Source organism: Cucurbita pepo, chromosome LG01, assembly GCF_002806865.2.
Source record: "Cucurbita pepo subsp. pepo cultivar mu-cu-16 chromosome LG01, ASM280686v2, whole genome shotgun sequence".
Taxonomy (NCBI): Eukaryota; Viridiplantae; Streptophyta; class Magnoliopsida; order Cucurbitales; family Cucurbitaceae; genus Cucurbita; species Cucurbita pepo.
This window is the reverse complement of record NC_036638.1, coordinates 8668998-8682014: the sequence shown is the minus strand read 5'-3', so window position 1 is coordinate 8682014 and position 13017 is coordinate 8668998. Positions and strand designations below refer to the sequence as shown.

The window sequence follows — 13017 nt, the reverse complement described above, 5'->3', positions numbered from 1 at the left end:
CTAAAATTGTAACATTCAATGCATGTTCAAGAAAGATGGACTAGTACTTGTGTAAACCTGGTGACCTTCATATAAAGAAATCAATCCACGGTGGGAATAAATGTGACTACGTTCTACAAATACACAGCTCGCATTTTACCTTTGCTAAGTTAAAAAAATCAATAAGTAAGTCGGAAATAAAAGGATTCTAAGGTCCTTGCTGTCTAAGCCGGCAGTACAGTTTGGTATGCAGAACGACAAACATCACGTCTAGTCTATATTATTAATCCCTAATCCTCCATAACTTTTCATCGTATTGGTAAGCACCCTAATTGAAGATGTGTAATGATGGCATTTGTCTCGATCAAAAGGTCGGAATTAAAGGATAGAGGAAAACTTAGGTGAGAAAGATGCAAAAACCAGACCAGAGAGACAAATTGAAATAGACTAAAGCAGTTCATCTTAATAAACCAAGCAAGCATATCACATAATACGCAAATTACAAAACAAATCAGTTTTCTTCCCAGGTACACAATATCATGCAAACAAGCCACTCGACCATCTTTTCTGTTTTGTTCGCCTACAACCATTTTGTGGCTAATCAGCAGTCCAGCTCTGTTCCACAATTTCACGTACTCGCCTGTTGTACTCACGCTTGTTCTCGCTAAACATCCTAGCAGCTTCAGAATTAGCAGGAGAGTTTGGATTGGGGTCGCACAGCAGCGACTGCAAAGGAAAACATTAATGGTATAAAAACACAAAAGGTTGATAAAATTTCCAAAACACCTCCATCCCAAAGTGTATCATCTCTCAACTAAACGATGCAAATTAAGATTAAGCAATAAACAAAGAAGAGTGGCAGTGACAAACAAAGACTCCCAAATAACCGAACCCAGGGCCCACTATTGCAAAACAAATTTCTTACTTTGGAGGATAAATTTGTCTTCATCCATTAGTCAATCATTTTATATTGTTCACCTAGTTTCCCACCCATATTTTCCACTAACCCCACTCTTCCACCATTTTTCCCTCATGAAGACCCTACTCTTTTGACTTTTCCAGAGTGTGACTGCTAATTTTTACAAATGTATTACTATTCTCACAATACATGGCTCTCGATGCCATTTAAACTAAAACTCTTAACCTTCAATTCCACTTCCTCCCCAATCAACATCATTTTGAATAAAGCTAAAACCCTTAAAACTTTTTGATGCCTCACTACCACGTAAATATTTAGATTTTCATTTAAATTCTGAAGTTAATAGCATATTTATGCAGTTTTGAAACAATTTTAAAGGTTGAGTTAAAATATGACTTTGAGATAATAAGAACATAACTAAAACCTATTCAAAAGTCTAAGGGCATAATTGAAATCCGTCACTTATGCTCATGTACCTTATTCTATATATGACCATATCATATTTCTGTGTTCATGTTAACAAAAAAGTTGGCAGAAGGGATGTTCCCAAATAATTCAAAGGTCAAAAATGAAACTTTTAAAACGACATGATCATAATTGAAACCTACACTGAAATTCTAGTGCATTATGTTTTTAGTTTTTATTTTTATTTATTTATTTTTTTTTTTTTTTTCTAAAAGAAAAAAATGAGTGAATCAAACCTATCATGTGTCGCTAATTCAAAAATCAAGGACAAAAACTACAAGAACAACGCCTTTATGCATGGGTCAGCAGGGAGAACAGGCTTACAACTAACCGCCTGCTCGCTAAGCTAGTTTCATCCAAATTTAATATAATAAACATCCAGAGGACACATGAACCTTATGCATTCTACAACAAAGGTTGGGCATAGTACAGAGGAGGCAATGGCAGGTTTCTTTAACTGACTATAATTACATTATTTACATCTTATAATATGATAAAAGGAGGCTGCCGATAATATAGCAAGAAAAAATTTCATCCTTGACAGACATTAAGGTCAAATTGATTAGGTGGTACCTGAATAGAGGTGAGTATAGCGGCTACGTCATATATTGGGCTCCACTGATTTTGCAGAATGTCCAAACAAATGCTACCATCGGCATAAACTGAAGGTGATCGCAAAAGACAAATGAGTCAAAAAAAAAAAAAAAAAAAAAAAAAAAAAAAAAAAAAANAGCACGTACAGAAAATAATTTTAAAACAAAATTGTCACAACTTACGTTGCAACCTAAGATAAACATTTACTTAGTCATTTTACAAGATAGTTGAACTCTTTTTCTCTGAACTTTCACATATTAAAATCACCCATCCATATCCAAGCCCAACATAGCATACATATCAAGCATTGCAACTAGGATTTATAAAGGTTTGATGAAAGCAGAAACGATAATATTAGCAGATGATTTTTTTTCCATTTCTTAGCAAGAGAAAATTAGCTGAGCACTAAAACATACACATTGAGCTACATTGTATTAACAGAAAATAAGCAAAAAACGTACAGTAGAACTAGCCATCCTCATAAAACCTAGTGCCAATGGAGATTACAAAAAGCCCGCAAATTTACCAAGAATGAATCAAATCGTAAAATATTTGTTAAGGCCACATTCCTGGAGGTTGGGAACTTACTGTTAGGGTGGAACATTCTAGAAACAAAGCGGACTGTCGGTGGCTTATTGGGATAATCCTCAGTGAACTGAAGGGTAAGTTTGAACGTACCTGGTCAACTCAAAAAAATGATTACCAAATTACACACCATACACAAGAAGTTCACAAATATATTTAATTAAGAAAACTACCAAATTTGAATACAAAATTAACTAAAAATTTCAGAAAATGAAACGACAAACAAGATGCCAATATCCCTTTCACTAAAATCTAACGTTTAGAAAAGCACTGCATAATACATGGATCATTCAGAGTACATACCCGTACATTGCATCGGGAGAGATGAAAACAACCTAACTTTACAGATTCAAGAGCCCCAAGAAGACAATAAATAGAATTTTAGAAGTTATAATTATTCTGATTTCCCCCCCAGGAAATACAATGCACTCGCCATATCCAAATAGTGGAAAGAGCTTGACAAGAAGATCAAGAGACGTGAAGATACAAACTATCATTCAAATAATTAACTATATAGCAAAAAAAATATTTACATAATTGAGAAAAGTTAAAATACTATTGTATATATTGTAGTGCACATAAATTAATATCATTGATTATTTGTAGTTTTTGATAGAAAACAAAGTGAATTCGTCAAATAAGAGAGAGGTAAATCATTAGAAGACTCGGTAATAACAACACTGTTGTCTTCTTAATTAGTCATAAAGGACCAGAAATTGAGAATACCTCCATCCCAAGGTGTATCATCTGGCCTGCATAAGCCAACGAAGTAACATGTAAATCAGTTAGCAACAGAAGCAATGATGGACATGTAAAAAAATTCTGATAAGAAAAAGGAAAAAAAGGGTCGTACCCGAATATAACAGCATTCCATAGCATGATATTATTGTCTTGGGGAGCACCACTGATGCCAGCAGGTGGATCTAGCTGCAACCTCTTGAAATCTCTCATCAGTCTCTTCCTTGCAGGAGTAGACATCCTCACCGGCTGAAAATAAACCAAGACAACAATTTTAACTTCACTTTCTTCAGCACTTGCATGGCCAACGCAGAAAAAATGATTATGCTCAATCTGAACATGAAACGATACCGTTCGAGTATTCAAAATATATGAAAATTCACGCCAAGTGCAAGTTTGATGAAGAACAACAAACAAGTTCGATCATCAAACGAGAAGGGGATTAAATGGATGGAGAACTGGTGGAACTGTTTAATTTCATTTAAAGAACAAGCAAGATACGAGGAAATGTCCTCGAGACACATTTCAATTCGGAAAGCTAACTACTAGATATTGCAAACCCGTGCAGTAACAAAACAAAAAAGTTAACGCGTCGCACGTCAATAAATCTTTTCCCATACTGTCGCCGTAATCAAAACCCCTAGATCTCTGTCCAAATCTGCTAGCCAGACAAGCAGAATATATCATCTAACAAATTAAGGCGAACAGGTCTTAACCTCAGTATGGGAACACATATGCACCCACGCGACAACCACGTCAATAACATCGAAAACAAAAACCAATGACACACCATGATAATCCACGAATCGAAGACAAAATTAACAAGGCAACCATGTAAGAAAAGAATTCAAACAATTAAGATGATCGAAACCCCTTACCCGTAACCTAGCGCGGCGAGATCCTTCACTTGATCTTGATGGACTCAAAAACTAAATCAAAGAAAAATCCCGATTTCAATCCTCAAACGCTTCACGAGAGGGAATCGTCGATGAGAGACTTCCCCAGTGGCAAAAACACGATTAAGAGGCTAAAAGAGGGAGAGGAGAATCGAGTCGTGCTTATATTATTGCATTTTGTCCCACCAAAATAATAATAATAATAATAATAATAATAATAATAATAATAATAATAATAATAATAATAATAATAAAGAAAATAAAAGATATATATTGTAGAGGAAAATGAATTACCACGTGCCAATCAGCGATGTGCTGGTAATTTGTCATTTTGGCCGCCCTTTTTGCGCGTAAATTAACGTGGCGCCGTCTTGTAGGGATCTCTAATTTGTAAGTTGTTAAGATTTAGAGGTGATATTAAAAAAATAAATTACTTAATTTTAAAATAATATTTAGATTTTTTCTGATGGTCAAAGATTATGTTTATATTAAAATTTTAATTTTTAAAAGTTAAGTTGGTAAAAGATATATAATATATATAAAAGATACTGATTTACTATGACTTTAATAAATATTATATTAAAAGATGAAAATTTTAAAATAATTATCTTTAAAAAAAAAAGCAATAAATGAAATAAATTATTTATGATAACTCGATTTCTGCAAATAAATAAATAAATGAGAAATTTAGTGAGGATGAGGACGGAGAAGACTTTTTAGTCTATGCCTCTTAAGGTGAACATTGTTTTTATATACTTAATGGACGACACATAAAAACTAAGATTATCTCAATATCCTTTTAATTATATCAAAAGTTATAGGTCTGGCAAATAAGGTAACTCATAGACTCACTTGAATTACTTATGGGATAATAAGTTTAATATAAGATTCAAACCTCACTTCAACTTAAAATATTGTATCCAACGTCCTAAAATGAACCACGTTAGTACGTGATTCTTATCTTCTTTCTTATGCTTAACTATTGGTCACGACTTCCAAGTAATGATTTCCTCATGACAATCGTTGGCATTATTGTCAATGGAGGTATTATTTGTAATTTTCATTATGTTTCTTCATCGAGCTCTTGCTGTTGTGCATCCAAAATTTAAGTGCATGTTCCACTTCAACTTCATAACATGGTTTCTCCGCCAGAGACCTGGAAAAAAATTTAATATTTTTGCTCTTGGAGCTATCTCATTAGCATATTCGAACTAACCACGTTGATCTAAAATAAATTGATTACATTAATGAGTACTATTCTTCACTACTCTTGGTAATGACCGGAACCATGATGAGTTTAACAACAAAAATTAAGATATGAGTGGAGGAAAGAATCCAATTAAGGATTTAAAAATTTAACCATGTGAGACAAATCTTACTAAATGATTAGAAAACATTTAATAGAATTGTTTAACTAATTAAATAAATAAGAAAACTCGAACGGACCAACGTAAACGAGCGTTGGAAGGTAACAAGTCTACAATTGGTTAATAAGCTCGATCGCTTGTGCTCCGATCAAATCCCATGAATCGCGAAATAGTGCGATTGGTGGCCAAAGGATTTTACGTTGAAGCATTCTCCATGTACTCGCAGCACCACTCAGCCTCCCTTAGTTCTCACAATTTCATTTTTCCTCCTCTCTTCAAAGCGTGCGCAAAGCTTAACTCGGTTCCACAAGGCCAAATGCTGCATACCCACTTGATGAAAGTGGGGTTTTCAGCAGACGTCTATGCAGCAACAGCCCTCACGGATATGTATTTGAAGCTTTTTCATGTTGATGACGCTCTGAAAGTGTTCGACGAAATGCCCCACAGAAACACGGCGTCGTTAAACGCAATGATTTCTGGGTTTTCTTTGAATGGTTTTCGTGGAGAAGCGTTACGGATGGTTGAGCTTGTGAATCGCGATTCATTAAAGCCCAATTCAATTACCATTGTTAACTTACTGTCAGCATGCGCAAGTGTTGCTCATGGGATACAAATACATTGTTGGGCTATCAACCTGGGTTTTCAGATGGATGTATATGTTGCTACGGCGCTTTTGACGATGTATTGTACTTGTGAAAAAATGGGTTTCGCTGCAAAGGTATTCCAAGAGATGTCGAACAAAAACGTGGTGAGTTTTAATGCTTATATTTCAGGGCTTCTACTGAATGGCATGCCCCGTATGGTAATTGATGTATTTAAGAGCATGATGGAATGCCCACCTGGGAAATCGAATTCCGTCACACTGGTTTCTGTCCTTTCTGCTTGTTCTACTCTTTCACATCTTGGATTTGGTAGGCAGGTTCATGCACTCACTGTTAAAATTGATAATGATGATGTAATGGTTGGAACTGCACTGGTGGACATGTATTCTAAATGTGGGGCTTGGCAGTGTGCACACAAGGTATTCAACGAGCGGAAAGGAACCAGTAACTTATTTACATGGAATTCATTGATTGCAGGAATGATGTTAAATGAACAGAGTGAAATTGCAGTGGAACTTTTTGAATCGTTGGAGTCCCATAAATTGCAGCCAGATTCAGCTACCTGGAACTCAATGATAAGTGGACATGCCCATTTGGGTCAGCCGGTGAAGGCCTTTAAGTACTTTCACAGAATGCAATCGGCTGGCACAGTCCCTAGTTTAAAATCTCTCACTAGTCTTTTATCCATTTGTTCAGACTTGTCTGCATTGCGACATGGCAAAGAGATCCATGCCCAAGTAACTAAAAGCTTCATTCATATGGACGTGTTGCTTGCCACGGCACTTATTGACATGTACATGAAATGTGGATGTCTTTCTTCAGCACAGAGACTCTTCGATCAATTTGGCTTCAAACCAAAAGATACAATATTTTGGAACGCAATGATCTCAGGTTACGGGAACAATGGGGAGAACAAATCTGCGTTTGATATATTTGATCGGATGCTGGAAGAAGGAGTACATCCAAATGCGGCCACATTTACCAGTCTCTTATCTATTTGCAGTCATTGTGGTCAGGTTGACAAAGGTTGGCAGTTTTTCAAGATGATGAACAAGAAATACGACCTGCAGCCAGATCGTGATCATTATAACTGCATGATAGACATTTTGGGTAGAGCCGGCCAGTTGGGGAAAGCTCGAAAATTGTTGGAAGAATTGCCAGAGCCTTCTATGTCTTCTCTTGCTTCTTTGCTTGGTGCTTGTAGCTTGCACAAAGATTCTAAACTGGGCGAAGAAATGGCTTCAAGAATTTCAGAATTAGAGCCTAAGAATCCACTTCCATTTGTTATCTTATCCAATATATATGCTGAGCTTGGAAGGTGGAAAGATGTTGAAAGGGTTAGAGAAATGATGAATGACAAAGGATTGAGAAAGCCATCTGGCCTTAGTTCAATAGAATGACCTAAGAGTAAGTACATAAACCAAGTAATTAGTATACTTCTGGTGCCAAACCAGATCTCGCAACTCTTTTACATCTTAAATATTTATGATTTGTAAGGAAAACTTATAAATGTCACTGATTCAACATTTCTTCGGCAGAGAATCCAAAGTTGTTGATGATGTAGTTGGGTGGCTCAAAAATGAAGCACGAGATCACGTCCCTTAGGGTGATGACCCCTACAACTTCGTCATCAGCAGCTACGACATAGATCCTGTGGACTGACTTGGAAGCAAGACTATGAATAACAGAGCCGAGAGTCGAATCGAGTTTGCATATGATAGGCGGGGCTAGTTTCCCAACATCTTGGATCAACATAACTACTGTCTTGATGAAATCCATAACAGTAAGCTTCCTGAAATCCAACGACAAAAGAAACATAAAACATTAATCAAGAAAAATGGGCTTTTATAGCTTAAACACATTTGATAATATAGAAAAACAGAAGGAATTAACCCATATGAGCCATAAAAGAAAGTTCATTACCTCATTGGGGCATTAGTTTCTAACATAGTTAATATGCAACCCTTTCCACGTTTATTGATATTCATAGTTGGCAGATACTAGATAGAGCATTCTATAGTAGAAGGTCAAGTATGTGACTTAAAAACGTAATTCAACGTGCATAATGAAAAGTCCTGCCTTGTATCTTACCTGAAATTGGAGAAAATTTCAGGCTTAAGCAGTAAATATCTTATGTCTCTTATACTTATATTTCCCACAATTCTGTTCTTTGGCCCCTCGACAACTGGAAGCCCACCAATGTGATTATCTCTCATTCGCTTGAAAGCTTCCAGTATCAACTCTTGGCTTTGGATGGTAATGACCTGACCAAAAAGAGAACAGACAATTAAAGCTGTAAATTGTTACAAACCAAAACCAGTCATTATAAGTACTTGCCTCGTTACAAGACATGAAAGGAAGTCCTAAATCGGAAATAGGTCTTGCAGCTATACAGTCAAACCAGTCCCTTCCTCTACACCTTTCGAGACCCTGAACCACTGCAGATTGAGTTATGTAATTCTTGATGTCGGGTTTCCCTGGTTCGATGACAGGTACATTCCTCAATCTATATTTTGAGAGTAGCAATAAGACACCTAACATGGAATTATCTAGGGTCACTGGAAGAAATGGAGCCCAGCGGTAGGATTTCAATATCGACTGAACCTGGAACACATGATTACATGATACCAAGGCTTGAAAATAAGTACATATGATATGAGGTAGTAATTTGGTTAGTTTGAGCAATAAAAGTCACCCTACTGGCATAGTTTAAGAGCCTACTGTTGTTGATTTGAATGGTTCTTCTTGCAGTAAGACTTTGTAAAAATCTTGTCCTAAACTATCAGCCGCTGTGGCAGCATCTTTACCGATTCCTCTGTCAACAGCAACTCCACCAGCCACAGCAGCTCCAACCGCCGCTGCAGCTATCCCTGCAACTGCAATGGGGCCTGTCGCGCCTAATGCCAATGCTCCAAGAGCACCAACTGCTCCTGCACCAACTCCAATAGCAGTAGCTGAACCAGCAGATAAAGAAGCTGCAGCAAGTTCCGCACTCTCCATGACCCACAAGATAATCGCCGAATAATCCACAATTCCAAGGTACCTTTCTCTCCAATTTATACTTGCTCTTGCATTTGGATTTGTTACAGGAGCTGATAAAATGTTGCACTCAGATAGAATCTTCACAGCATGAGGAATAGTTGTGTCTGCTGGAATCTCAATAACTGTAAAAAGTATATATATTTTTTTCTTTTTATTTCTTCAACCCTCCTAGTAATTTGTTATGCATAAACATACGAAGGAAGTTATAAAATTGAAGTTGTCGTTGATACCATTATTACCTCTGCCTACCGAAACTCCAGGAAATGAGGAAACTGGGATCCTGGCAAATGCATCATTCAGCGTCTCCTGTAAGAACTTGGGAAGTTTCTTCGTAGATTGGATGCGTTCGAAATAGGATTCGCAGTTTGACAATGCAGAATATCTAACCTCCTGTCCTTGTGCCATATGTTGTAAACTGGGATCCTGGGAAATGCATCATTCACTCCTACTTATGATTGAAACGTTTAAAAAACCATATAGATCAAACCTACCTCAGAAGATGCGCTTCGAAAGGCTCCTTAGGCTCTGTTGTGTATCTCAAATGAATTCAGGAATTAGATCAGAAGGTCCCCTCTCTTTAACTGGCCTGCAGGATTTATCGCTGATATCCCATCTTCCCGCCACGTCTCTGAATGCGACTCCGTCAGCTGCCACCAGCATTGAAATGGTCAGCACCTCCCTCTCTCTCCCTGGCTATGTAAGAAAGTCCCACGCATCGAAGCTTGCGTTGCGTTGGTCTTTTTTGCGGTCTGGTTTCGTCCTCTCGATCATATGGCCTTATAATAATTACACAATGTAAGCACATAGCAAGATTTTATGGAGGGGAATATGATGCTTCTTTTTAAATTTCAACCAATAATTTTAAAATTATTAACAGGGTATATTTGAGATTATGAAATTAAAAAAAAATCATATATTTATATTTAACCAATTTTAAATGACTAAATTCTTAAATTTTATTTGAATTTAAATTATAATCTTAAATATTAAAATGTCCATAAAAATAAATATAAAAAGCGGATACATATATATATATATATATATATATATATATATATATATATATTGTGAAGGAAATAAAAGAAATAACATTAATATATATTTAAGTGGCAACTCGTTATGGCCTAATTAGAAAGACGGTTTTGTTGTGCATGATCAAACGGCGTCGTCTGGAAATAATTTTAATATTTTTTTTCATCGCCGACCAGTTCCAGTTAACATAGCATTCCGGGTATCCACTCCGGACTTAATTTTTTGTCCTCCTCCGAGACCCCATTTCTCCTCCCTAGGGCTTCCGATTTGACGAACACCACTATGGCTATGCAAACTGGAGTAGGCCTTTCGAAGATTCTGATTCTTGTTGGAGCTGGTATTTCAACTAGACTTCTAATCTATTTAATTTATACGTTCATGCTGTTTATATGATCTAAAACCAATTTTTTTTCGAGAGTATGTCACGATTGTTAATGTTGTTATTGTGTTTGTTTTTACAGGATACTCTAGTACGATCCTGCTTAAGAATGGTAAATTATCGGATGTGTTGGGTGAACTTCAGGTGTCGATTTTTCTTATTTTGGCTGTTTTTATTTTTCTGCTTAATTAGCTCCAATGTTGCGTGGCATTAGGAAATTTTTTGGGAAAGTTCCAAGATGCTATTGACTTTTTATCTAATTGGCGATGGAACGTTCGTGAAAGTTGTTTTAAATTATTATTGTCATCGTTTATTTACGGTGGATTTCAATATCTCACTTTCTAGATTATTGTTGCAACGGAATAGCTTATTGGATGTCTCATAAATTTGCCCAAACAACTTCAAATGATAAACTAGGCTCAACAAAGCGTTGTAACATTTGTTTTGTTTCCGTATGAGTGACTGCATTTTCTATTGTTGTGCTTACAGTCCTTGGTGAAGGGCTTAGAGAAGTCTGGGGAACAATATGTGGGTGATTCTGACTACTCTGATGCCATTGCTGCTCAGGTGCTGATAAAATATATGCCTTTTAAAGAGGTATTGTCCGATAGTTTTTTTTATGTGGTTAATGAAACGTCTATCTGACTGTCATGTNTCTTATTTATTCTTTCTGTTTGAACAGGGGTTTTCATTCTCAGACCTTATGTATGTTACAAAGCGCAATATGGCTAATGCTGTCTCAAACTTAACTAAACATTTGGAGCACGTATCAGAGGCCCTTGCTGTAAGTGTGGTCTAGTATGCTCTTCAACCTGTTTTATTTAGAGGGAAAGAAGTGTGTGTATAGCTTGTTTCGTAGTGTTACTATTATTTTTTTAAAATTCATGACTTTTTAGAAGTTGACATGTCCTCTTCATATCCTTGTTGAAAATCTCATTTATGATCTACTATGACGTAATTAGATGCTTGATTAATAGTTGCATATTTCTGCATATTAATGCTTAATCCATATTTCAGATAGTACTGATATTTATTAATTCTTTTCTTTTTCCTGCTGTGTATATTGTAGAACTAGGTATAATAAAACATCCAACTCATTTACCCCACCCCTCAAGCCGTTTATTTTCCTTTTCCACCTTTTTTAATTGGAAACTTTTTTTTTTTCATAATGATGGTTTAATTTGTCCAACTCTGAATAAAGTATGCTATGGAGAAAAATTGTCCCTTTTTCATCAGGTTTTGAATGACTGCTCCTGCAGAATGACGCAGGAAATAAAGAAGTACCATTTTTGAACGTTTGTTTGTTTGTTTCCTGTGAGACTGTGATTTGTGATTATTGAGTGTGCTGTCACTGTTAAGTCGACTACTCTTTTATTGGTGTTGGAAATTGTCAAATTGTTACAAAAATGAATAAGGAATGTGTTGACATTTTTTTAGTTATTTCTTTTGTTTAATAGGCAACAAAGAGGCATTTGACGCAGCGGATTGAGAACTTGGATGATAAGATGTTGAAGCAGAATGAACTCTCGAAATTGATCAAAGAAGATGTATGTGACTAATGATTTTGCAGTTCTATAAACTTTACTGTTGAGTTTTTACATAATGTGCAAGTTTAAGGAAACCAATATGTTTGTGTATGGTGTAGGCATGTGCTAGTGTTCAGAAATTTTGTTAAATGATGAATGGATACATGGACTTTGTGGTGATCTGAAGTTATCCTGATGTAAATAAATTTTATACCTAAAAAAATACTGTTTTTTCTTTTATTTTTTTCTTTTTATTTTTTATTTTTAAATTTCTTAGCATTACAGTACATGCACACACACACACACACATATATATATATATATTTAAAAAAAAAAAAAAAAAATCTTTGCTATGTTGAAACTGTTGCAATCCATCATACTACACTTTTTTTCNTTCACGACAGATTACTATTCTCAATGGAAACTCTGGGACTGTTGGCAAGTCAGCTTATTTTTAATCAATTCATTTGCAAATTGCATAATTTAAGAACTTTGATAATGTGCCAATAAATTGGATCGTTGCTTTCACTTCAAAGGTAATAGTTTTCTGTGCCATTGACTGCCTTTTAATCATTTATTTATTTTAACAGGTAATATATCATCTTTCATAATTCCAGCTGCTACTTTGGGTGCCTTGGGATATGGATACATGTGGTGGAAGGTAATGTTAGATTCTTTTTCAAGTGTTCTAAAGTTGCTTTTTATGTGCCCAAAATTTAATGTCTTCTGTAATTTTTTTCTCTCTTTACTTTTCTATCAATAAGTCATTACCTTTTTAAGCCTTGATTTTTAAAAATGCGTTTTTATTAAACTTGTTAAAAGAAATGTTCCATAGTGTTTCAAATTGGTGGCTTGTCCTTTTTTTTTTTTTTTTTTTTTTTTTTTTTTTTTTT

General features: G+C 35.6%; 3 protein-coding genes and 1 pseudogene across 7 annotated transcripts; 2 read left to right on the top strand and 2 right to left on the bottom strand.

Annotated features, from left to right (window-relative positions):
• Positions 1-409: 409 nt before the first annotated feature.
• On the bottom strand, positions 410-3529 carry LOC111795998 (ubiquitin-conjugating enzyme E2 2; the record flags this gene model as incomplete). Its single annotated transcript, XM_023678674.1, is given in 5 exon segments — positions 410-705; positions 1937-2025; positions 2546-2635; positions 3269-3294; positions 3396-3529. Coding segments are annotated over 5 exon segments (459 nt in total). The 3' UTR covers positions 410-576.
• A 2102-nt stretch (positions 3530-5631) lies between these two features.
• LOC111798660 (pentatricopeptide repeat-containing protein At2g02750) lies at positions 5632-8988 on the top strand. 3 transcript variants are annotated; one of them, XM_023681968.1, is made up of 4 exons: positions 5632-7552; positions 7684-7928; positions 8638-8805; positions 8897-8988. In XM_023681968.1, the coding sequence occupies exon 1, from the start codon at positions 5701-5703 to the stop codon at positions 7543-7545; it is 1845 nt and encodes a 614-aa protein (XP_023537736.1). In that variant the 5' UTR covers positions 5632-5700; the 3' UTR covers positions 7546-7552; positions 7684-7928; positions 8638-8805; positions 8897-8988. The 3 variants fall into 3 exon arrangements, with proteins under 3 accessions (XP_023537736.1, XP_023537727.1, XP_023537719.1); XM_023681959.1 differs by lacking the exons at positions 8638-8805; positions 8897-8988 and adding an exon at positions 8533-8617; XM_023681951.1 differs by lacking the exons at positions 8638-8805; positions 8897-8988 and adding an exon at positions 8524-8607.
• Positions 7559-9981, bottom strand: LOC111798780 (SNF1-related protein kinase regulatory subunit gamma-1-like). 3 transcript variants are annotated; one of them, XM_023682127.1, is made up of 6 exons: positions 9679-9981; positions 9427-9632; positions 8867-9309; positions 8483-8749; positions 8237-8409; positions 7559-7937 (listed from the first exon to the last, which is right to left on the bottom strand). In XM_023682127.1, the coding sequence occupies exons 2-6, from the start codon at positions 9590-9592 to the stop codon at positions 7658-7660; spliced, it is 1329 nt and encodes a 442-aa protein (XP_023537895.1). In that variant the 5' UTR covers positions 9593-9632; positions 9679-9981; the 3' UTR covers positions 7559-7657. The 3 variants fall into 3 exon arrangements, with proteins under 3 accessions (XP_023537895.1, XP_023537878.1, XP_023537886.1); XM_023682110.1 differs by having other exon boundaries at positions 9427-9610; XM_023682118.1 differs by having other exon boundaries at positions 9427-9602.
• Positions 9982-10354: 373 nt separating this feature from the next.
• Positions 10355-13017, top strand: part of LOC111798835 — a 5505-nt pseudogene continuing 2842 nt past the window's right edge.